Source organism: Zalophus californianus, chromosome 2 (genome assembly GCF_009762305.2).
Source record: "Zalophus californianus isolate mZalCal1 chromosome 2, mZalCal1.pri.v2, whole genome shotgun sequence".
In the NCBI taxonomy this organism is placed as follows: domain Eukaryota; kingdom Metazoa; phylum Chordata; class Mammalia; order Carnivora; family Otariidae; genus Zalophus; species Zalophus californianus.
The window spans coordinates 196,743,329-196,768,108 of NC_045596.1; the positions used below are offsets into that span (position 1 = coordinate 196,743,329).

Below are 24,780 nucleotides of genomic sequence, written 5' to 3' on the forward strand. Positions count from 1 at the left end.
CACAACCTCGTTTCCTCTCACTGAGAAAGCGGCATCAGGAAACAATTTCCCTAAGACCTGAAGACACATCTACTCACTTAGCAGCAACTGTCCCTTATACCCTGCATTCCCTCCTATCCTTGATCCCATATAACCCATCCTATATAAACTATAGAATACATAAGATTAACCTATATAACCCATCGGCTTGTGTGTTAAGAGTCTATTCCCTCATCCCCCTTAATAACCCACTAGCATGAGTAAATGTTTCCTCTTGCCCCTGCATTAGCAAAATTTCCCTCTACTGGATCAGTTCTGTCAGCATACAGAGATGCTGTCATTTCTCCCATCTTAAACAACCTTTTCCACTCCACACCCCCCTCCAGGTACTGTCCCAGCTCTCTGTTCCCCACTGGAGTAGTCTCCATGCACTATTTCCCAACTTCTACTTGAACAAGTCTTGCTCCCACTAATCTGCTAAAACTGCCAGTCGAGATCCCAGAGACACCACCTTGCTAATACCAGGGGTAACCTCCTAGACCTGCCTTTATTCAACCTGTTTGCTACAGCTGATCATTATCCCCTCCTTTGAAGGCTTTCTTCACCTGACTTCTAGAATCCCATCCTCACTGGTTTCCCCTTCAACACCCAACACTAGAGTGCTCAACCTTGGAACCATCTCCTTTCCCTATCTATACTTACCAAGAGGTCACATCCAGATTTACAGCTTAAAATAACATCTGTATAAGGAAGACTCCCACATGTTTATCTTCAATCTCTCCAAGGAGCTCATCACTCATATGTCCAAATGCCTACCTGACACCTCCACATGGGTGCTTAATAAATACCCCAAATTCAGCACATCCAAACAGAACTCATGATCTTCCTTCCAAACCTGGTCCTTCTGAAGCCTTCCCAATCTTGGAAAATGGCAAACCCATCTTTCTGGTTCCTCAGGCCAACACTTCACAGTCATTCTTGATTTTTCTCCTTCTCTACAAACTCATATTCAAATCTTCAGGAGATCTAGTCTGGCACTACCTTCAAAAATACATCCTGAATCTGACCTTTCTTCATGACCACGTTACCGCCACCCTAGTGCAAGCAACATCTCTAGGCTGGATCATTCAGCAGCCTCCAACCACTCTCCTGCCTCTTCCTTTGCCCCTTTTCCCACATACATCTCTTCTGAATCACACTGCACAAGGCCCTACGTCATCTGATTCCCCACTACCCGTCTCTGGCCTCAATCTCCTCCAACGTTTCCCCTTGACCACACCAGTTATGGGCTCAATTATATCCCCCACAATATTCACATGAAGTCTTAATCCCAAATAGGAATGTGACCGTAGAGTTCACTCTTGAACAATGTGGGCTCTAGGGGAGCCCCCCCATTGTGCAATCAAAAATCCACATGTAACTTTTGACTCCCCCAAAACTTAACAACTAATAGCCTACTGCTGACCAGAAGCCTTACAGATAACAAGCAATTAACACATATTTTGTAATGTTTTATGTATTATATACCTTATTCTTAAAAATATTTCTTGTTAATTTTTTCAGTATTTCAAGGTTGTGCAGTTTACCTGTAAGTTTTTCCAAATTGTCACAAATCTCCAAAAAATTTTCCAATGTTCTTATTGAAAAACAATCCATATATAAGTGGACCTCCACAGTTCAAATCCTTTTTTTTTCAAGTGTCAACTATATTTGTCAATCTGGCCTGAAAAGAGATAATTAAGGTTAAATGAGACCATTAGGGTGGACCCTTAACCAATGCAACTGGTGTCCTTACAAGAAGAGGAGATTAGGACACCAACACACACAGAGACCAGATGAAGACACGGAAAGGACAGCCATCTGTCAGCCAAGGAGACAGGCCTCAGAAGAACCAACCCTGCCAACACTTTGATGGCAGACTTCTGGACTCCAGAACTGGGAGAAATCAATGTCTGTTGTTTAAGCCACCTTGCCTGCGGTACTTTAGCTGTGGCAGCCGAGTAGATATTATCTGCTTCAGCACATTCATCTCCTTGTGCTTTCCTGAATACACCAAGCATACATGTCTCAGGGCCTGTGCAGTTATCTTTCCTCTAGGCAGGGTTAAGGATTATACCAGGTCCATCTTCAGCTGCTAAAACCAAGGCCTGAGGACATTAAACGACTTGCCCAAATAAGAGGTAGAGAAAAGACAAAATCACATTTTATCTGGTCTGTGATGTATGAGAAATATCTCCACACTCAACCAATACTAGATACTTAAAGAAAAAAAAAAAAAAAACACTTACTTTTCGACCCAGAGCACTGAAACAAGCTTCACACCTCTATTCTGTGCTTTGTCCCAAGTGCTCTGGTATCCATCCTTGAATACAACATGAGTCACTTGTTTATTAAAAGTTTTTGAAACCTGTAGACAAAAGGCAGAAAACAAAATGTAAATTATCATTTCTGAACAATTTCATAAGTAAAATTGATTAAAAAGGATACTTTATTCAGTATTTGACAAAAGGAAAATATCTAAAACCCCTACCCCAGCAAGTCCATTTCTCATAATCTGTCCCAGAGAACTATGCTAGCAAATGGATAATGCCACTTAGAAAACCTATCTGCTCCAGTTAGGATGGTGTGTTATACATGTGTTTATCTCTGCTCCCTCTCAAAAAATGTGACGTAAAGAGTTAGAGCTCTATGAGGATAAAAAGGAGAGGGAATGTGGACAGGAGCCGGCAATGCATTTTTAGTAGAGGAGGCAATGGGAGCTAAGCCAATTAATTTAAGACAACCTTCTACATCAGACATAAAATAAAATTCACAGGAAACAATACAGGGAATACTTATGCAATTAAAATTAAAAACATTTAATGTATTTGGAAGAAAATAACATTCATTTAATCTTCAGAAGACACTATGTTCATGAAAGATATCTAAGATGGGGAGGTTTTTTGTTTTTGTTTTTTGTTTTTTTTTTTTAAAGGATCAGAGAACTAAAGAGCTCTTGGAAATTAAAAATATGATGACATAAGTAAAAAAAAAAGTCTATAGAAATGCTAGACAATAATAAAGTTGAGAAATTCTCCCCGTAGGACAAGACAACAGAAAGACAAGGAGATGGATGCAATAGGAGATATAAGATATGAACATCAGCTAAGACCAGGGGAACCAAGAGCTAAGTAATAATAGTTGAAGAAATACAGGAATAGAGAAAATGGAAAAGAAATAATTCAAGAAAAACTTCTCAAGTTAAAGAGCATGTGTTCTAGATCAAAAGGACCCCCCCACAAAGGCCCGACATGAGAATGAAAACAGAACCATTTTAAGTATATCATCGCGAAATTTCCGTAGAGCTGGAGTAGAGAAAGATTTGACATTAAAAGAGAGAGTAAGGAAGTGAAGGTGGGGATAAATCGCACTCAATAGTGAGACATGACAACGTCATCAGCAATCTGGAAGTCAGAAAACAATGGAGAAGTTCCTTCAAGGAAAAATAATATACCCTTGGCATTTTACAATCAGCTAAAATATCAATCAAAGGTAAAGAAAGGTATAATAAAGACATGTTCAAACTCATGGTGTCAAAAACTTTACCTTTTATATGTAATCTTTCCAGAAGTGGAAATGGTCCAATACATCATTCTTTTAACAATATTTAATTTTATTAAATTATGTAAGTAATTTATGTACAGTGTTTGGCAATAAAAAGGTAAACACCAAAAGAAACAGGTAAAACAGATCTGAAAAAGGCTGCCTTAGAAAAACAGAATGAGAAATATAGAACAAAGGATTGCTGGTTTCTCCTTGTTTGTACTATGAACCTCATGGCACTGCACATTTGCCCTTTTAAGCAACATGTATGTATTGCTTTGATAAAATATACATATATATCTCTTTGTCTATCTACCTACCTACCTACCAGAAGACCCTGGAGAACTACTGAGGTAGTGAGGGGTTATTACTGAGCCAAGACTCTAGGTACAGACTGACACAACCAGACAGAGGAGTCTAACATTCAGGGTCATTTTTTCCCTAGGGCTTTTGTCAAATTTAGCAAACAATGGGTAGCATTTCTAAATGCCGCTGAGGACAACAGGGGCAAAACTTGGACTGCCAGCCTCAGAATGGGAGAAGGGAGTCTGGCAAAACCCTCGTATCTTGTATGGACACCCGAAGGGCAGATCCAGGAGTAAGAATAAACCATAATCATAGTGGCCCTCACAGGTCTGCAGTCCAGTTTTAAATCATCTTCAGTCCCGCAAATGGATTAAGATAATCCTGGATTATGAGCACTAAAAACATGACTGAAGCAAATGTGAATCTCTTCTGAAGAAAGAGAATATAATTCTAGGTCTCAAATTAATTCCAAACAATTTTAAATACACATAATACTCAACTAGAAAGAAAAACAACAACAAACAAAACATCAAGCTAATCTATAGATGAAACAAGAACATAAACCACTAGATAAAATAAAAAGTAAAAGTAGACCTAGATATTGCAATCTACCCAACAAAGCCTTGGGGAATGCAGCTAAAACCCAGCTTAGGGAGAAATGTATAACCTAAAATGCTGTCGAGAGTTTAGCTAAGCTACTCCAGCTAAGTACTGCTGTCTTGGCACCCATTTTTTTGGCCAAGCATTCTGCAGGAGTCTTAAACCAACACCAACCCCTCATACAAACACATACCCTAGATAAAAGCCCCCAGAGTCACAAGCAAATGTCAGTTCCCCAATGGCCCTTGAGCAACCATCTCCTCTGCCTTCAAGGTCCTTCCCATCGTGTGCCCCTTAGATAAGGTTCTGGAGCTACCAAAACCTCATTCTTTGGTTTGAATTGATTAATCCAGCCCTAGACTAGGAAACTGAAAGCATTCCATCCATGGACCCTAATAAAGACAGATGCCTCAGGTCCTCTCATTCTCTCTGGCTGTACTCTGCCCTGACCTTCCCGTGTGGCATCATGCAACTCCTCCAAAACCTGTAATAAACTTCTGTTTCAATTTCTCTATAGTCTATTGTGTAACTGCTGTTCACCATTCAGCACCCTGTGTTCCACTTAAATATGAATTTAACAAAGTTAAAACAAATGCATGTACAAAAAGTAAGGTTAAATGTCAATGCGCTCAACTTGAAAAGCGGGAAAAAGAACAGCTATTTAAAACCAAAGACTGAGGGGCGCCTGGGTGGCTCAGATCGTTAAGCATCTGCCTTCGGCTCAGGTCATGATCCCAGGGTCCTGGGATCGAGCCCCACATCGGGCTCCTGGCTCAGTGAGGAGCCTGCTTCTCCCTCTCCCTCTGCCTCTCACCCTGGCTGATGCTTTCTCTCTCTCTCTCTGTGTCTCTGTGTCTCAAATGAATAAATAAAAAATCTTAAAAAAAAAGTTAAAAAAAAAACCAAAGACTGAGTTAGAGGATTATAAAAATGAGGCCAGAATTAATAAAAAAGAAAAGGAGGATCAAGAACACCAAAAGTTGGTTCTTTGGAAAAACTAATAAAGTCAATAAAACCCAAGTAAACGTTATAAGGAAAATAAAAGGCACAAATAACCATAAGAGAAAAGATACAAATAACCAATATCAGTATGAAGGGATCATCTCATAGACTGTGAAGACATTAAAAAAATCAAACAGGAAAATATGAATAGCTTTGACCCAATAAATTTGAAAATTTAGATGAAATGAATACATTTCTTAAAAAACCAAAAACACCAACTTTCTAAAAGCACTTATAAGAATAGAAAACATGCATATCCTATAATTTTCAAACAGATGAAAAACTGTAACAAAAAAGTTTTTAAAAAATCTACAAAGAAAACTCAAGGACCAGTGGCTTCATCAGCAAATTATACCAAATATTTATGAGAGAAATAATACCAATCCTATACAAACTGAGAATATAAAAGAGAAAGAGTCACAATTCTGCAACTTGTATTACAAAACCAGCCTATCTTTAGAACTTAACCGCATAACAGCACTACAGGAACGGAAAATGACTAGCCAGTATCACCCCTTACTGGCAAACTGTTATCAACAAATACATAAAAAGAATAATGCATTCCCACCACCTGAGCTTATTCCAGGACTGCAAAGCTGTTTAACGTTAAAATAAATATTCACTGTTAACAAAGTAAAAGAGAAAAACTTTATGATCATCTCAATTATATGCAGAAAACACAATTGATGACATTAAAAAGTTAATTCATGAAGAAAACTCTTAGCAAATTAGGATCTGAAAGCTGGTAAAAAAAAATGCATTAGGCACATGATATCACTTATACATGTAATCTAAAAAACAAAATGGACTCATAAATAGAGAACTGGTGGGTACCAGAGGGGACGGGGTGATGGGTAAAATATGTGAAGATTAGAAAAGGTACAAACTTCCAGTTTTAAGTCATAGAGATGAAAAGTACACCAGAGGGAATATAATCAAGGATATTACAACTTTGGTGACAGACGAGAACTAGACTTATCCTGGTGATCATTTCATAATGTACATAAATGTGGAATCACTATTTTATAAACCTGAAACTAATACAATATTGTATGCCAACTACATTCCAATTTAAAAACAAAACAGGGCGCCTGGGTGGCTCAGTTGGTTAAGCGACTGCCTTCGGCTCGGTCATGACCCTGGAGTCCCGGGATCGAGTCCCACATCGGGCTCCCTGCTCGGCGGGGAGTCTGCTTCTCCCTCTGACCCTCTTCCCTCTCGTGCTCTCTATCTCTCATTCTCTCTCTCTCAAATAAATAAATAAAATCTTTAAAAAAAAATAAAAAATAAAAAATAAAAAAAATAAAAACAAAACAAAAAAATTGCATTAGGCGAAAATGCCAAAAGCTTTCCCTTGAGAAGTGGAACCACACAAAGGTGCCTAGTAAGTGTGCTCTATTCAACACAGGCCCTCACCAGTGCAGTATGTCCAGAAAAAAAGAAATAGAAAGGCTTAGGATTAGAAAATAGAGTAACTGTCCTGTGCACATAATATTCAGTTGTGTACATTTTTTTAAGTCCCCAAAATGCCATATTCCATAAATGAGTTTGCTAAGTCTTCTGGACACAAAGTAGATATGCAAAAATTATTTCTATATACCAGTAACAGTTAGAAAAAGGAATTTAAAAGATGCCATTTATGATAGCATGAAAAATGACCAGAGAAAATTATAAAACATTACTGAAAGAAATTAAAGAAACCAAAATCAACAAAGGCATATAAGTTTACAGGTTGGAAGATTCAATTTTCTAAAAACATCAGTTCTCTCCATATGGATCTATTTTTATCAATCCAATCCCATTCAAAATTTTTAAAAGCTGACAAACTGATTCTAAAATATATTTGGAAATGCAAAAGGCAAAGAACAGCCAGGACACCTTGAAGGAAAGACAGGAAGACTTACGAAGATTCATTGTAAAGAACAATTATGACTGTGGTCTGTCAGGAGAACAGATAATGCGGATAATGAAACACACAGTTACCTGACCAATGACAAGCAAAGGCATTAATTACTTCAGAGACTGGTTAAAGGATGGTCTTTTCAATAAATAGTGCTAAGATAAAAGAATATTCACATGGAAAAAAAAGAAACTATTTCACACCATATATAAAAATCAATCCCAGATATACAGTAAATCTAGATGTGAAAGGTAAAATGATAAAGCTTCCTGAAAATAACAGAGGAGAAATCTTCGTAATCTTGGTAAAGGCACAGTTTGTTTTGTTTTTAAAACAGAACACACACTGGGGCGCCTGGGTGGCTCAGTCGTTAAGCTAAATCGTTAAGTGATCCCAGGACCCTGGGATCAAGCCCCGCATCAGGGCTCCCTGCTCCGCGGGAGGCCTGCTTCTCCCTCTCCCACTCCCCCTGCTTGTGTTCCCTCTCTTGCTGTGTCTCTCTCTGTCAAATAAATAAATAATCTTAAAAAAAAAAAAAGAACACACACAAAGCTCACCATAAAAAAATAAACCATATTCCAATTATCACCAAAAGATACCATAAAGATGAAAAGACAAGCCACAGAATTAGAAAATCTTGCAATTCATATGGCGAACAATGGGGTCAACCGAAAAATAGAGGGAATGCTTACAAATCAAGAGGAGGAAAAACCCAGTGGAAATACAAGCTGGAGTCTTGAACAGGCTCCTCAAAATAAATACATGAAAACATGCAGAAAAATACAATTTCAAACCATGATGATATACCACCAGAAACGCACCAAAGGGCTGAGATTTCATAAAGACAAAACCAAGTACAAACAAGTCAGGCTCTCATCCACTGGCAGAAATACAAATAGTTTTCTGCAGTGGTCGAATCCGTTAGGAACCATGGTTAATCTTCTCAGATGTGGTAATGGTCTTTTTATTATACAGGGAAATTCCTTGTTCTTAGAGGTTACACACTGAGCCAATTTAAGGGCAAATTTTATCTGTTACTCCCTTTCAAATAGTTTAGAAAAAAAACACACACACATGTAAATATACTGTACAGAAGAGATGAAGACGAAGCAGGTATGTTAAGATGTTAACAATTACTGGGTCTGTATGTTCCACTTTTCTATTTGAAAATCTGCTCAATAAAAGGTGAAAAGCAAAAAGATCCAAGAGATCAAAGATCTTAATACTAAGATACAATGGTCTTAAACGCCATTCTGTCAGCTTCCATACTCCATGGCCTTTTTCTCAGCCACTGTACCTTGTCTTTTAGCCCAAGTAGGTAGCAGGCATCAAAGTAAGGAAACACGCTCTGGTTCCCACCTTCCAACAGATCAGAAAAGAAGGGGTCTTCTCAGGTTCACCAGGGCGCCCCACCCCACATGCTCAACACTCTCCACTCCAGGCTGCAGTCTGTTCTGTCCACCAGGGCAGGGGCTAGCAAGAGCCAGACAAGATTTAGGAGCACCCTCTCTGCCCCTGGCTGAACGTCCCCTTCTGTTTTACGACCTGGGGGCCTCTCTCCCCTCGCCCTGAACTCCGGCCCGGCCTTCGCCCATCTTCTCGCCATACTAATCTCTCCCTTCACCCAGCCTACGTCATCCTCCCCCAAACCCCCGACACCCGCTCAAACGAATACACTTTGTTCACAGTTCAAGTCCCTCCGAGAGCCGCCTGTCTTCATCGTCTCCATTCCTCGGACGCACCTCACTCATTCCTGGGCTAACGTCCAATCCTTTCACCCACTTCACTTGTGCGACACTCAATAATAACCTTAGAGGTTTCAAACCTAAAGTACACTTGCCAGTCTCAACTTGTCTGAAGATTCTGCATTGCTTGAAGATTCTGTCTTTCTGACTTCCAGACTTAGTTTCCCAGAATCTCCTGGCGTTTCCTCTGTCCCTGGGTCCCCCGCTCCCCTCAGCGGCCCTCCAAACACTAAACAGGCTCCCCCTTCAGCCCCTTTCATTCTAACAGCCTGAGCCGATCCCACACCAGCGGTCTCACCTGACCCACAGGGTCCTGACCCCCTACAATATTATCTATAGCCTTGACTTCCTCAAATTCCAGATCTGTATACCCCAATGTCTGTCAGGTATTTTCAATATGCCCCAAATCACAATGTTTCCCTTAAAAACCTTACCCTTTTCCTGTATTTCTCACTTCGGTCAACAGCATCCTGCATCCAATTAACCAGGGGCAGAATCCATGTTTCTAGGCTAGTCTTCCCACATCAACCACAAGACCAACTGTTCTCGGGGCACCTGGGGGGCTCAGTCGTTAAGCGTCTGCCTTCGGCTCAGGTCATGGTCCCAGGGTCCTGGGATCCAGCCCCGCATCGGGCTCCCTGCTCCGCGGGAAGCCTGCCTGCTTCTCCCTCCCCCACTCCCCCTGCTCGTGTTCCCTCTCTTGCTGTGTCTCTCTCTGTCAAATAAATAAATAAAATCTTAAAAAAAAAAAAAAAAAGACCAACTGTTTTATAAATCCGACAGTTTTAAGCTTTTTCACATCATGGTTCACCCCTCGGCCACCACACTGCTTACCCACCGCCGTCTTTGTCCTTCATCCCTCCTGTTTTACTTGGTAACTCCCAAAATCAGAGAACACAAGCATTCCTCATCAGGTATCAGAGGACTGCCATCTGTAGCAGTGGTAAAACCAATCTCTTACCTTCGCCCCCATATCCAGGAGCTGGTCTGTAAACGTCTTTGAGTAATTTTCTGTTCCCTTCACTGACCAGACTTCAACGTATGCCACTACATCTGAAAATAAACAAGACGTTAGCGTGAAATAAATGTGAAATTCCAGCATCGCTCCCCAAGAAGTTCAATAGATGTTTATGTCATTCTATTTGCATGAAAAAGTCAATTCAAAGCTGCTTCTATGAAAAGCCTATTCAAAATAGCATTAGTGCAATTAGGGTTCTTAAAACTCCAAACAAAGAACAACTTTATTCATACACACCCCAAGGCTTACCTTCTTAACACTGGATGCTCTTCCCAAATTCCTAGACTAGGCTTGACTTTTCTAGTGAAGAATGTGTTTTGTGCAAAGGACCATACAGCCACTCAACTTCCTGTACCAGGGACACACAATCCCCCACACCCTCAGGGGCACCCCACAGAGGCAGTGACGGTACCGGACTCCGGACAGCCCCCCGCTCCCCACAGGGACGGTGACACCCCCCAGGGACGGGGAAGGGACTGGACTCGGGGACAGCCCCCACACCCCACAGGGACGGTGACAGCCCCCCACACCCCACAGGGACGGTGATAGCCCCCCGCTCCCCACAGGGACACCCCACAGGGACGGGGACGGGACTGGACTCGGGGACAGCCCTCCACACCCCACAGGGACGGGGACGGGACTGGACTCGGGGACAGCCCTCCACACCCCACAGGCACCGTGACAGCCCCGCACTCAGGTACTGCCTCCCTCCTCACGGGCCCGGGCTGACTTCCGGAAAGGCCAGGCTCCCCTCCTCACGCGCCTCGCGAGCCCAGTCCACGCGCCCGCCGAGACGTGCGCGCACGCCCTCGTGCCCGCCCGCTGCCGCCGACTCAACTCCCAGGGTGCAGGAAGTCCCCTCACCTTTCAAGACCTGGCGCCCTGGCGTCCCGGGAGCCGCCATGAGAGACCGTAGGATGCGCACCCGCAGCACCGCGCCAAACAAGGCGAGCTAGAATTGGGAGAGACTGAGCATGCGCAGGGCTGACGCGCGCCCCTCCCCTCCGGCTCTACGGAAATCCGCTCATCCACGTTTTCTAAACAGCCCAAGGAGGGCGGGGAAAAAATGTTAAGGCCTCCGCTTGCGTTAAAGGCGACAGAGGGGCTTTTCCACTGCCCAGTCTCGGGTTCGCCTCCAGACTAACACTGCTGGTCAGCGTTCTCCTCCGCGAGTCTTTCTGTGCCCTTGGGAATCACGAGGCCCAGTGTCCCAAAAAAACCTAGTCAAACCCTTCTGTCTCCGTAAGGACACTTGGAAGCTTCCCGGAGCCTCACTTGGCCCACCCGGGAACTGCGGACGGAGAAGGGGCACAGTCGTAGTTCGCTTGCGGGACTGGGAAAGTAACCGCTCCGAATCTCCGCCGCGCGGTCAGCCTCACCCCGCGAGCGCCGGGGCCCCGTGCGCGGCCCTGTGGTCAGCGCGCGGAATTACCGCTCGCAGGGCCAGGCCACTCCACTTCCGCGTCCCCGAGAGCGCCTGCGGGAAGGCGGGCGCCGCCGGACACCCCGGTCCTCGGATCCCGCAGGGAGGAATGGGGGACCCCGGACCGCAGATCCCCGCCGTGGGACAGGCGAGAGCTAGGTTTCAGACCCCCGCGGGGGACTGTGGAAACTCTGGGCCTCCTGTCCTGCGGGGAGACCCTGGACCTCAGATCCCGCAGCGGCACCGGGGGGTGGGGGAAGCTGGGTCTCAGACTCCGCGGAGAGGACCCTAGACGTCAGACACTGCAGGGGGGCGGGGGGCCGTGGGGACCCTGAACCTCAGATCCTGTCGGGGGGGCGACCCCGCATCTCAGATCCCGCAAGGGCCGGGGAAGTTGGGTCTCACACTCCGCTATGGGGACCCCGGGCATTGACCCTGCCTGGGGCTGCGGAGACGCCCGACATCAGATCCCGGCTGGGGAGGGCGGGGAACCCTAGACCCGAGACTACGGCTGTGGCCGTCCCACTCGAGCTTTGCCGCCCGCAAATCCCGGAGCGGACGAATCCGGGCGGGAGCGGGCGAACCCGGGCGGGAGCTGGCGAGCCGGGGCGGGAACTCGAGAGATCCGCGTTGGTAGACAGCCCTGCAGCACCGCCGCTCACCCTCCGGGGGATTCAAACCTCCCGCCCGCGGAGCCCCGCCCACGCCTGCAGGCCCCGCCCCGGGGCTGCGCACCCGAGTCCTGCGGGGAGCCGCTAGCCTAGCCGGGGCTGCGCGCGTTCCCGCGGCTCCTGGAGACCCCGGTTTTAGGACAGGAACGGTCTTGCTCGGCTGTTGATAAAAACTTTAGTCTCTCTGAAACGCCGACTCAGTTAAAGGATCCATGCCTTGTATTAAAGGATGAACCACCGAATGTATAAAAGCATTCATTTCCAATGATTTTAATACGTTAATAGTAAAAATAATAGCTGACATTTGTTGAGCACTTTATCATGGGCTTTAGATGTATTATCAAAGTTAATCTTACCTATGAGCTGAGTGTTATTACAATTTACAAAGCACTTGTGTACATATATGTATTTCCTCCTAGACTCTCATTAACATTCTGTATTTTTGGAAGTGTTCGTTATATCCTGGAGATCAATAGTGGACTCATTCTCTGCCTCCCCTCCCCCCCCACCGACCTCCATTAAAATGTAAAAAGCTTTATCTTTTTCCCTACTTTGGATCTTTTGATGCTCACAAAGGCCCTGCTAGAAAAAGTAAGTAGGGGCACCTGGGTGGCTCAGTCCCTAAGCTTCCAACTCCTGATTTGTGCTCAGGTCATGATCTCAGGGTTGTGAGATGGAGCCTGCACAAGCTCAGTGATCAGCTGGGATCTGCTTGAGATTCTTTCTCCCTCTCCTTCTCCTGCCCTCCACCGACCCCACCATCAAGTACATGGTCGCATGGGTGCGTGCTCTCTCTCTCAAATATTTTTTTTAATTTAAAAAACCAATATTATCCCATTTATACACATAAATAATCATGTCCAAGGGAGATACCTGACCAGCCTAAGGTGACATAGCCAGGAACTGGTGGTGTTGGTTGGAACTGGAAACCATACACTTATCATTTTGTTTGTTGGTTGGTTGGTTGGTTTACTAAATCCAGTGGCAGGGTATATGTACAAGAATATGGACTGCCATCTCCCACACTGTGGTTCTAAAGAATTACCTTGAGCATATGCAGCCCCCAAACCCCACTTCCTAGACTCGTATCTCTGATAAGTAATTATATCATTATCACAAATTGTTGACCTAACAAACTGAAGAAATAGTAACACCCTTTTCCTGGGAAGGTAGGCTTAGCTCATTACTGATAAAGCTATTGTCCTCACCACATAAGTGATTTAGAATCCAGTAATGATGCAATAACCAATCACCTTTGCCTTGTACAAAAGGTGGTATAAAAGCTCAGTATCTAATAGATTCTAAGCTTTAAGGTCACTAATATTTTCTCCAATTTCCTTTAGAAATGTTATAGTGTTAGGTTTTGTATTTAAGTTTAGGATCTATTTTGAGTTAATTTTTGTATATGGTAGAGATAGGGACCTAAGTTAATTTTTTGCATATAGATATCCAAATATTCCAGCATCATTTGTTGATAAGCTTTTTTGTCCACTGTATTCACGCCTTTGTATCTTACTTAAAATCAATTGTGCATAGATGTGTGGTTTATTTTTGGACCTCCTATCTGTTCCATTGAGCTATTGGTCTATCTTTATAACCAATATTGTACTGTTTTGATTACTGTAGATTTATAAATAAGTTATAAAATAAGGTAATGTAAGCCCCAAAACTCTCTTCTTTCATGAAATTGTTTTATATATTCTAGATCTTTTGTATTTCCATGTGAATCTTAAAATCATCTTGTCATTTTCTACCAAAAAAAAGGAGGGGGGTGCTGCTAGGATTTTGACAGGGATTATGTTGAATCTCAGATCTATGTGAGGAAGATTTGACATCTTTAAAATATTAAATTTGGGGCACCTGGCTGGTTCAGTCGGTAGAGCCTGCAACTCTTGATCTCAGGGTAGTGAGTTCAAGCCCCACATTGGGTTTGGAGCCTACTTTAAATATTTTTTTAAAAAATATTAAATCTGGGGCACCTGGGTGGCTCAGTCGTTAAGCATCTGCCTTCAGCTCAGGTCATGATCCCAGAGTCCTGGGATGGAGCCCCGCATCCGGCTCCCCGCTCCGCGGGAAGCCTGCTTCTCCCTCTCCCACTCCCCCTGCTTCTGTTCCCTCTCTCGCTGTGTCTCTCTCTGTCAAATAAATAAAATCTTTTAAAAAATAAAAATAAATAAAAAATATTAAATCTTTTGATTCATTAACATTTATTTAGGTCTTCTTTAATTGCTGTCATCAATGTTTTGTACTATTCAGAGGATGAGTCTTTTATAACTTTTGTCAAATTTCAAATTCCAACCTAAGTGTTACCATTTTTGATGATATTGTAAATAACTTTTTACAATTTCAATTTCCAATGGAAATATGATTGCTGTTTGTAATCAATCTCATGTCCTGCAAACTTGCTAAATTTAATTAATAGTCCTAACTGATTTTTTATACATTCCATACGATGTTCTACAGACAGTCACGTTGTCTGTTTTGGGAAGAAAACTTTTTTCTTCCAACTTGAGTCCAGTGAATGGGGGCCTACAGTTAAGGATAGACAGATTAACAGGAGAAAAAAAAAAAAAACAAGGCTTATTTTCATGTGTTCTCTGTACATGTAGAAGTGCTCAGTAATGCGTGACTCACTGAGTAGCCAGAGATAAAAGGTTTATCTACCAAACCTAGTAAAGTTTTGGGCTTTATGGTAAAGTTATGGACAGTTCTCTTGGGCTTTGAGATATTCATGGGACTTGGCAGTCTCTGGCAGCTGAATTCATAGGAAACTCTCTTGGAGGAGTGTTAACGGCAGGTGTATATTCTGGAGCCTCTGCTTTCAGATAAGGGAAGTTCAGACAACGTTTCTGCATCTTCTTTAGCTTACATGTCTTCACTTTAAAATAATCTTTATACCAATTCTGGTGGTCCAAGTGGGTTCCCAGATATACAAATAAAGGCAGCATGGCTTCCTGCTTTTCAATCCAGATGTCTTTCCTTTCTTTTTCTTGCCTGCTTATGCTGGCCAGAAACTAGTCCAGTGGTTCTGCATCAAGGGGCAGTTTTGTCCCAGGAAACATTTGGTAATGTCTGGAGACATTTGGGTTGTCACAATTTGGGAGTGGGGAATTGCTACCGGCATCTAATGAGTAGAGGCCAGGGATGTTGCTAAACACCCATTAGTGCCCAGGACAGCCTCCGAGACAAAGAATTACCCAGGCTAAAATGTCAACATCGCCAAGGTGGAGAAACCCTAGTCTAGCAGAATGTTGGGTAGAAGAGGTAAGGGTATCATCCTTGTCTAGTTCTGGGACTTAGGGAGAAGCATCTAGCCCTTCGATGTTAGCTGTGGGTCTTTCATGGGTGCCTGTTAACAGGTTGAGGAGGTTCCTCTGTCTTCCTCTTTTGCAGGAGTATTCCATTTTTTAAATTGGGAATGTTTGAGATCAGGATGTTTGGTTTTGTGAAATGCTTTTTTTTTTTTAATCTACTGAAATGATCATATGGTCTTTTCTAGTTTGTGAACAGGGAGCTACACTGACTGATTTTTGAATGTTGAAATAAGCTTGCATTTCTAAGATCAACCCTACTCAGTCATGATGTACCAACCCTTTAACATGTTGTCACATCTGTTGTTAAAATTTGTTTAGAGTTTTGGCCTCTGTGTTCATGACAGATTTGGGTCTGGAAACTTGGAGATACAGGAAAGAATTAAAAAATAACATGTGTCGGGGCACATGGGTGGCTCAGTCGTTAAGTGTCTGCCTTCTGCTCAGGTCATGATCCCAGTGTCCTGGGATCGAGCCCCGTATCAGGCTCCCTGCTCAGTGGGAAGCCTGCTTCTCCCTCTCCCACTCCCCCTGCTTGTGTTCCCTCTCTCGCTGTGTCTCTGTCAAATAAATAAGTAAATAAAATCTTTAAAAAATAAAAATAAAAAAAAGTAACGTGTCTGTTAGCCTCAAAAAGTTAAAAATAGAGCTACCCTATGACCCAGCAATTGCACTCCTGGGTATTTACCCCAAAGACAGAGATGTAGTGAAAAGAAGGGCCATATGCACCCCAATGTTCATAGCAGCAATGTCCACAATAGCCAAACTGTGGAAGGAGCCAAGATGCCCTTCAACAGACAGATGGGTAAGGAAGATGTGGTCCATATATACAATGAATATTACTCAGCCATGAGAAAGGATGAATACCCACCATTTGCATCGACATGGATGAAACTGGAGGGGATTATGCTAAGTGAAATAAGTCAAGCAGAGAAAGTCAATTATCATATGGTTTCACTTACTTGTGGAACCTAAGGAACAGCCTGGAGGACATTAGGAGAAGGAAGGGAAAAATGAAGGGGGCGGAAATCAGAGGGAGAGACGAACCATGAGAGACGATGGACTCTGAGAAACAAACTGAGGGTTCTAGAGGGGAGGGGGTGGGGGGATGGGCTAGCCTGGTGATGGGTATTAAGGAGGGCACGTCCTGCAGGGAGCACTGGGTGTTATACGCAAACAATGAATCAAAACTAATGCTGTAATATATGGTGTATGCGATTTGTTACCCACAGGGGTGTGCAGGAATGGGCTGGAGAGGAGGAATGGGAACAGGGTAGAAGATGAATAAGGACACTTCTGGGAGAATGTCTCTTTATAGATCCGGTTTCTAGAGTCATGTTACTGTACCATATGCTCCAAACGTAAAAAGTCAACAAGGTCAGTAAAAAGCTTAAAATGTCCAACCATATTTCAAATAAATAACATAATGGCACCGAAGGGCAGAAAAAAATAAGTAACTCTAGCTATTTTTGCTAACACGGTAGCAAAAGTAATAACTCTAAATAAATATCAAGTTTCAGTTAATTATTTTGTCTTTCATGTGGGTAAAGGTTAGCAGTTCTGAAGCTATAGCTTACATAGACTTCAGTATTGTGCTGATAAATATACTGTGGCTGAGAAGAACCACGCTCAGTGCTAGAAAAGGGAGTGGCAAATGTGAAAGAAGACAAGGCTGGAATAAACTGGTGGTGGTGTGTTGGAATTGGTTTATGGTTTTTAACGTGCATAGAGATGGAGCAACAGAAATAGAAGATCTGCTACAGGCATCGATGTGTATGTGGATATTGATTTGTGCGAGTGTACATATATTGTCTAGCTCTGTCCTCCAAGAGCACCCATGATATCCCAGTGAGAAATGCCCTCTGGCCCAAACGCTGGTTTCTAAATACCCTTTTCCACTAACAAAATTCAGGTTCCTTGATAAAAAATAGGAAATCATGAGTCTATATTAGTACAAGTGAATGAAAAATGAATGAAAGCAGGAAACTCTTCATTACAGTAGTACTCTACCATAAATTTGAAAGAAAGATGGAATTAGACTCCCTAAGTAGCAACCATAGTTGATTGTTTCAGACAACAATCATCGATTGATGTAAAAACTTGTGAGTGAAAGTACAGTGAGAAACAGGGCATTTTCATACTCTAAGTATCCCCCCCTGTCATTTGTATTAACTGCAAAGGAAAAAAGCAGTAGCTTTGCAATGGGGAAACATAAAAGGCACCACCTGTAAAAAGTGATCAGCTATCCCCATTACGGGACAAATAGACATCCGCGCCTTGTGCTTTGATGAATTGAGAAGGACACAGTAACACCTCTGGGCATTCCTGCCAATGATGTGTAACTTGAATCTAATTCTGAAGAAACATCAAGCAAATCCATACTGAGGGGTATTCTACAAAATAACTGTCCTGTTTGCTTCAAAAACATTGAAGGCATGGAAAACAAATATGAGTATTCACGCCAGATCAAAAGAAACTAAAGAGACATTTAGCAACTGCATACAGTGTATGATTCTGGATTGAATCAAGGACTGATTTAAATTATATTTTTTTCTATGAAGAATATTGCTGAAACAATTGGTGAAATTTGAAAAAGCCCCTTTGATTAGGTAATAATATTAGATAAATGTTAATTCCCTACTTTGGGATTATTGTACTGGGGTTAGTGAAGAAACTATCTTATTTTCGGGAAATACCCACTGAAGAGTTTAGAGTAAAGGGATGTCATGTCTGCAACTTCTGACATATTTCAGAGAAAGAACATCTATACATTCACATCCATTCATATACGTAGGGAGGGAATGATAGAACAAATGTGGTAAATGTTAAATTTGGGGAGTCTGGGCTAATGACTAGTGCACATTCTTTGTACTGTTCTTGTACGTTTTCTGTAAGCCTGAGATTCTTTCAAGGTAAAAAGGTTACAACAATGGTGGCAGGGACATAGCAGATTGCCTAGGCCATGCTGAGGCCGGACGGTCCGAGCCCCTCAGGGGAGAAGACCGATACTGACGGCAAGCAAGTGGTGGCCTCCCCATGCCCAGTGTGGTTCTGACCAGCTGGACTGTTCTTGCTTATGCACATGGTACTAGGGAATAAGGGGTCCAAGTTTATGTAAGCAAGAAGTCAGTGTAATCGGGGCGCCTGGGTGGCTCAGTCGGTTGAGTGTCTGCCTTCAGCTCAGGTCGTGATCCCAGGGTCCTGGGATCGAGCCCCACATTCGGCTCCCTGCTCAGCAGGGAGTCTGCTTCTCCCTCTCCCTCTGCCTGCCCCTCTCCCTGCTCGTGCTCTCTCTCTCTCTGTCAAATAAATAAATAAAATCTTAAAAAAAAAGAAGTCAGTGTAATGATTTACTATAGCTAGCCCTACCAATAGAAGAGCAGCTCATGCTCTATCATTTAAGATCATTTGTATTAAGGACTGGATGAGTTTAGTATAGAATTCCAATGTCCGGAAAATACTGACATAAAATGCTATATTAAAATTGAAAACAAGCTTATTCCTCGTATAAGCTGGAAAGATAGTTGCTCTGTCCAGAAGGGAGTCACGAGTCTAAGTGTGTTTTGATGTAGCGCTGTTTCTAGGGAAGTTTCAGAGCTGTAACAAAAAGCCTTGTTAAAATAAATACATAAATAGGGGTGCCTGGGTGGCTCAGTTGGTTAAGTGTCTGCCTTCGGCTCAGGTCACGATCCCAGCGTCCTGGGATCGAGCCCCGCATAGGGCTCCCCGCTCCGCGGGAGGCCTGCTTCTCCCTCTACCACTCCCCCTGCTTGTGTTCCTGCTCTGGCTGTGTCTTTCTCTGTCACATAAATAAATAAAATCTTTAAAACTAAATAAATACATATATACATACATACATAAATAAAAGGCTTCACTGAGCAATGGCACTTTGAAAGGACCCATCCCCAACACAGAAAAGATACTAAAGTTAACCCATGTTATCATCCAACTCAACGTACTGGTTCTGAAGATTGGAGAAATAAAGCTAACGGCTCAACATCACGGGCCCACTTAGATTAGAAACAGCTCTAGAACTCAGGTCTTCTGACATATTAAAAAGAAAACCACAGGCCCAAAATGGAGTCACTTAGGTTAAGTCCCCAAATCAGTAGTCTTAAGACTTACTACCTAACCTAACTGAAGTTTTAACCCCTCAGAAACGTAACCTTTAAGCGGACAACAGATTTTCCTCATCATCACAGGACATTTGCTTGTATTGGGATAATAAAAGAAAGGGACAGACCCCTTCCGCTCCCCTTAGGAGGGCAACTTTGCCTAAACAAGGCATTCTTTGCTAATAAATTCCTTTCTTTTTTCTTTTCTTTTTTTTTTTTTATGAGCTCTCTCTGCCTTTAAAAACTTTTCTTCTGTTTAGCTCAGCAGAGCTCCCCTCTGCTTGCTGGAAGGAATGCTGCCAGATGCATGAATTGTTTAATAAAGCCGATTAGATCTTCGAATTTACTCAGTTACAGTTTGTTTTTTTTAGCAGACGATACATCTGGTTTGCTCAGTTTTTTAATTCTAAATTCTTTCCACAGGTATTTACTAGCACCTTCTAGGTACCAGGAACTTTGTGCATAAGCTTTAAACATACAGTGATGAACCTCTTCCCACTTGATTCATGACCTCTTCATATCAGAAGGAGAATCTATCACCTAAGCTAAGGACTGCGCATCTCATTAGTAAGGACAAAGTTAATTAAAACTGATGCGCTCAGAGACACGTGAACTTTGCACTAATACGCTCTACTTTTATTTTTTGTCACTGCATTTCTACTCAGGGTTTTTAATAAAATAATACAATCCAAAGAAAGGATCACCTCCAGTCTAAAATAAGTTATTTGTTCTCCTTCTACTCTCAGCAGAAGGATAAAAGATGAAAGCCATTTTTCTGTGCCAATACTCACCTGCAATAAAAGGGATATATACTAGAAAGCCCTTTCATACATACGCAGGACAAAGGAAAAGCTGAAAATATTGACTTTTGTGGGACGCACACTTCAGCTCTGGGCGGTGAGCTTTTTGGAGGTTTCTTTCTGACAACCTGACAGTTCTTAGACATGACTCACGATGCACGCATCTCTGAGATGTCCTAGCAGCCAAGTCCGATAAAAGGCCCAGCGCTTCAGAAGGGAACCCTGGTGCCCAGAGTCTCAAGTTCCCTCTGGAATGTTCCCTTCTCAACAGCATGGCATAAACATTTAGGGCAGAATTAGGTCTGGGTTTTCTAGAAGTTCATGAATTTCAGAGGAGAAGCACCGACCACTGAGTTACATTTTCCTCTATGGTATTTCTCCCCGCCAAAGAAGAAAAAAAAAAAGTGGGGAGAAACTTGACTAGCACACATAAATCTAATAGAAAACTACAGTTTTCTAGTGAAAATACAACTCAAGGGGACCTGGGTGGCTCAGTCGTTTAAGCGTCTGCCTTCAGCTCAGGTCATGGCTCCAGGGTCCTGGGATCGAGCCCCGCATCAGGCTCCCTGCTTGGTGGGAAGCCTGCTTCTCCCTCCCCCACTCCCCCTGCTTGTGTTCCTGCTTTCACTATCTCTGTGTCAAATAAATAAAGAAAATCTTAAAAAAAAGAAAATATAGCAAAAATTATTAATGTTAGAAGTATGGCATTTTTTTGAACAATAATAGCAAAATGTGCTCCTTTCAAATTTAAAAATTATTTTAAATAAAAGTTATACATGTTTCAAAATGAGACTATTTCCTGATGATATGGGATACCTACCATGCTCCTGATGGGGGAGCAGAAGGCAAGCAGGGGGTAAAGCACATGCTGACACCCTGCAACTCCCCCCACCCTCCTACCCCACCTCTGCCCCATGTGGGATGAATGCTACATTCCTCGGGTACCCTGGCCGCCCAAGAGCACAGGAAGGGGGACAGCAAATGGTTAACTGATAGCGATCACAGTCACACAGGGCAGGAGTCTCCATCAGTTTGCAACTGTCTTGATGATTTACAAGGAAAAAAGCAATTTTATCAATAGCTAGACCTCCAGAAACCTGTAGACTCAATTTCCTGGGGCCCTAACATCCCCCTCCGCTCCATAGGATAGAAAATCAGTCACTTCTGGGTGGGCGATGGGTTAGCCTGGTGATGGGTATTAAAGAGGGCACATTCTGCGTAGAGCACTGGGTGTTATGCACAAACAATGAATCACGGAACACTACATCAAAAACTAATGATGTAATGTATGGTGATTAACATAACAATAAAAAACAAACAAGAAAAAGAAAATCAGTCACTTCTCCCACTTATAATGCAGCTTTTTCTGCCCACAGGTCCTGCCCCTGTGCTATAATAAAAACACCTTTCTTTGCCCCGAAAACGTCTCAAGAATTCTTTCTTGGCAGGTGGCTCCAGAACCCCACTCCAGACCACATCACTGGCACTCACAGATGTGGAAAAAATGCAAAACCCATGAATACATGAGCTGAGAGAAGTTAATGTCTGGAAAGCAAAGAAAATGCAGAGGGTGTGACACACGGAAGAACTGAAATTACCTGCAAGAATCATCGTGAATTATTTTAGCTTTGTATTTTGGTCATGTTTTATCCACAGCGGTCCAGGTGGAGCTCTATAGCTAACTGGAGAGGTAATATGCTTATCCCAACAAACTGAAACGTGGGTTCAAATGTGAGGAGGATTTCCTACGAGGGAAGCTTCACCTTGACTGAGCATTTATGTCATTTAAGTGTCAAGAAGCATACACGCATTGTCTTCGTTCCTACTAGGATCTACACAAGACTCAAGCAGAAGGAAGGCCAAATACTGCTGCCCTCCATGTGTTGATCAGATGAAACATCGTAGGGCAGACCTCCAGGGAATTGCTTCCAGGCAAATGCTAGTTCTATGTTCTTTTGAGTTACCCAAGTAATTGTAATGGAAGAATGTGAGTTAGTTTCTCTCCCCACCCTTGTTGTTTTGACTGCATTCAGTGTCACCCTCTTCCTTCATTTCTTCAACAGATGTTTGTCTCCCACGTCCAATGATCAAGGGACGGTGGAAGGATCTAGGATGTTAACAGTGAAGTGGATAGACTTAAAAAAGGGAGAAGAACACGTGATGAGGGAGCACATAGTTCAAAAGAATTTTCTGTGGCCTGAAGAGTCCCCCAATGCTCTTATTCTGGTTCAAAACTAAATTACCTCAAATCCTTTCTGGAAGCAAAGAGATAAACACAGAAAGTGCCCAATGTAGAAAAACGCTCACAGTCTACTGCTGAACTGAAGAAAGTTGGGCACCAAATTGTATATGGTATGGCCCCAGACTTGCTAAAGCTCTCTACCTCAGGGCTATATTCAAGCCAGGCTGCATTAGCACATCAACACTGGTTCCTGAATATTGGAATACATCTGGATCATTTGAAAGTAGCTGCTGTCTTGAACTAGGCTAGGGTTTGCTGTCCTCGCTCCTGCCACTGCCCCTGGCCACCTTGCTTCCCAGGCCCAGCTGGCCTGCAGATCTGCTCCAGACCTCAGCTGAAGTCCATTCTCATTTGGTTGCTGCCTATGCCATGCTGACTGTTAACTATTTTTTTTATCTATTATCCCTGTTTATATGCAGAAATCTTTTTTTTTTTTCTAATACCCAAGCTGCCTGCAATTTACTCAGGCCTCCTAAGACAGATTTTAATTTTTCTCCAGAGTAAAAATGTTTTTGTTCTTTTACCCTCCCTCCCTCCCTGTTTCCTCAGGCGGGGGCAGCTGAGGAGAACCGTCGTGGAAGAGCTACAGCTGGTGCACAGGCCCTGAGCCAACGCAGAGCCTCGAGAGTCAGAACCCCAGGAAGGCCGGGGGAGCGGACCCCAGTGGAGGGGACGGAGCCATTGGTTGAGCAGGAAGAGTTCAGCAGGGCCAGACCACTAAGCTCCTTGTGGGGTAGGGTGAAATTCATTAGGAACAATAGGAATCCAGTGGAAGATTTCAACCCAAGCGCCCAGACTAAACTCAGAGCAAGAGATCATTCTGGATGCTGTGTGGAGATCGGAAGGTCTTGATAAGGGTGGAAGTGGAAGATGAGTTAGGTGTTATTTCCATGACACAGACAAGAGCTGTTGGTGTCTGGGGATAGGGTGATGTTGAGGGAATGTGGCAGACCCCCGTTCGCGGTCTGGTTCCCGTGCCCATCCCCCACTACTACAGGTCTGAGGCTAAGGGGCTGCTATATGCCACCGGCAACTGAAGCCCAGGCTGGGAAGCCCAGCCCCTTGGCCGGTGACTCTCTCTTGGGTAGGGGAGGTTGCATGCAAAAGCCCTGCTCCTTTGTTTCAAGGCTGTTCAGAGAATCACAGAATGATTTTCACTTAAGAGCTCTCTGTGGAGCTCAGCTGAAACCAGGGTTCACCTGCACATCCATGCTTAGCTCCCTTCCTGATCCTGCGTGCTCCTAACTGTTACTGTGTAACAAACACGTCCGATCTCTGTGACTTAAAACAGTTTACTACGATGCCTGATGGTTTTGGCAGTGAGCTGGGCTCAGCCTCCCTGTTCTCACTGGGATTCTCTAGCAGTTACTCTCATATGGTGGGTGGGGCTGAATTCATCAGACCCATTTGAAGGATTCTCCACTCCTGTGCCTCGCATCTGAGCTTCAGTGGGCTCTGGTCTGGCATCTCTTTCCCCAGTCTGTGGCTAGTTTGGGGCTTTCCCAAAGCCTGGTGGTCCCAGGATAGCTGGACTTCTTTTTTTTTTTTTAAGATTTATTTATTTGGGGGGAGAGGAGGGGCAGAGGGAAAGAATCTCGAGTAGACTCCCTCAGACTCCCTGCTGAGCACAGAGCCCAACATAGGGCTCGAACTCAGGACCCTGAGATCATGACCTGAGATGAAACCAAGAGCTGAATGTTTAACCAACTGAGCCACCCAGGGGCCGGTGTAGTTGGACTTCTTAAAGGGTAGCTGGCTTCCCTAGAGCAAGTGTTCTAACCCCCTCAGCAGAAGCTACAAAGTGTCTTGTCCTGGTCTCAGAAGACATACTATGTCACTTCCACCACATTTTACTGGCCAGCAATGACTCATAGGGCCAGCCCGGATTCAAGAGGTGGGGGCTACACAGAGGTATGAATACCTGATGGGGAAGGAGTGGGATCTGAAACTTGGGATGGCAGTGTCTGTCTTTAGATGAGCCCTCTGGGCCTGTGGTAAGAATTGTGCAGGGTCTGGGATTTTATTTTTTTTTGCAAGCCAACAAATTAGCTTGAACTGTTGCCTAGATGCCAGCAGAAGACATAAG

At 43.4% G+C, this 24,780-nt stretch overlaps 1 protein-coding gene across 6 annotated transcripts in view; it reads right to left on the minus strand.

Annotated features, from left to right (window-relative positions):
• The window catches only part of MCPH1 (microcephalin 1), a 251,127-nt gene extending 238,546 nt beyond the window's left edge, over positions 1 to 12,581 (minus strand). The window contains exons 1-4 of one of the 6 annotated variants that reach the window (XM_027597820.2): positions 10,997 to 12,578; positions 10,382 to 10,481; positions 10,076 to 10,167; positions 2,268 to 2,386 (exon numbers count right to left, since the gene is read on the minus strand). In XM_027597820.2, coding sequence (XP_027453621.1) covers positions 2,268 to 2,386; positions 10,076 to 10,087 — 131 coding nt within the window. In that variant the 5' untranslated portion in view covers positions 10,088 to 10,167; positions 10,382 to 10,481; positions 10,997 to 12,578. Of the gene's footprint in view, positions 1 to 1,565; positions 1,703 to 2,267; positions 2,389 to 10,075; positions 10,168 to 10,381; positions 10,836 to 10,996 lie in introns of those variants that run through there. The other 5 variants (XM_027597818.2, XM_027597817.2, XM_027597819.2 and 2 more) reach the window with 5 other exon arrangements.
• Between the last annotated feature and the right edge of the window lie 12,199 nt (positions 12,582 to 24,780).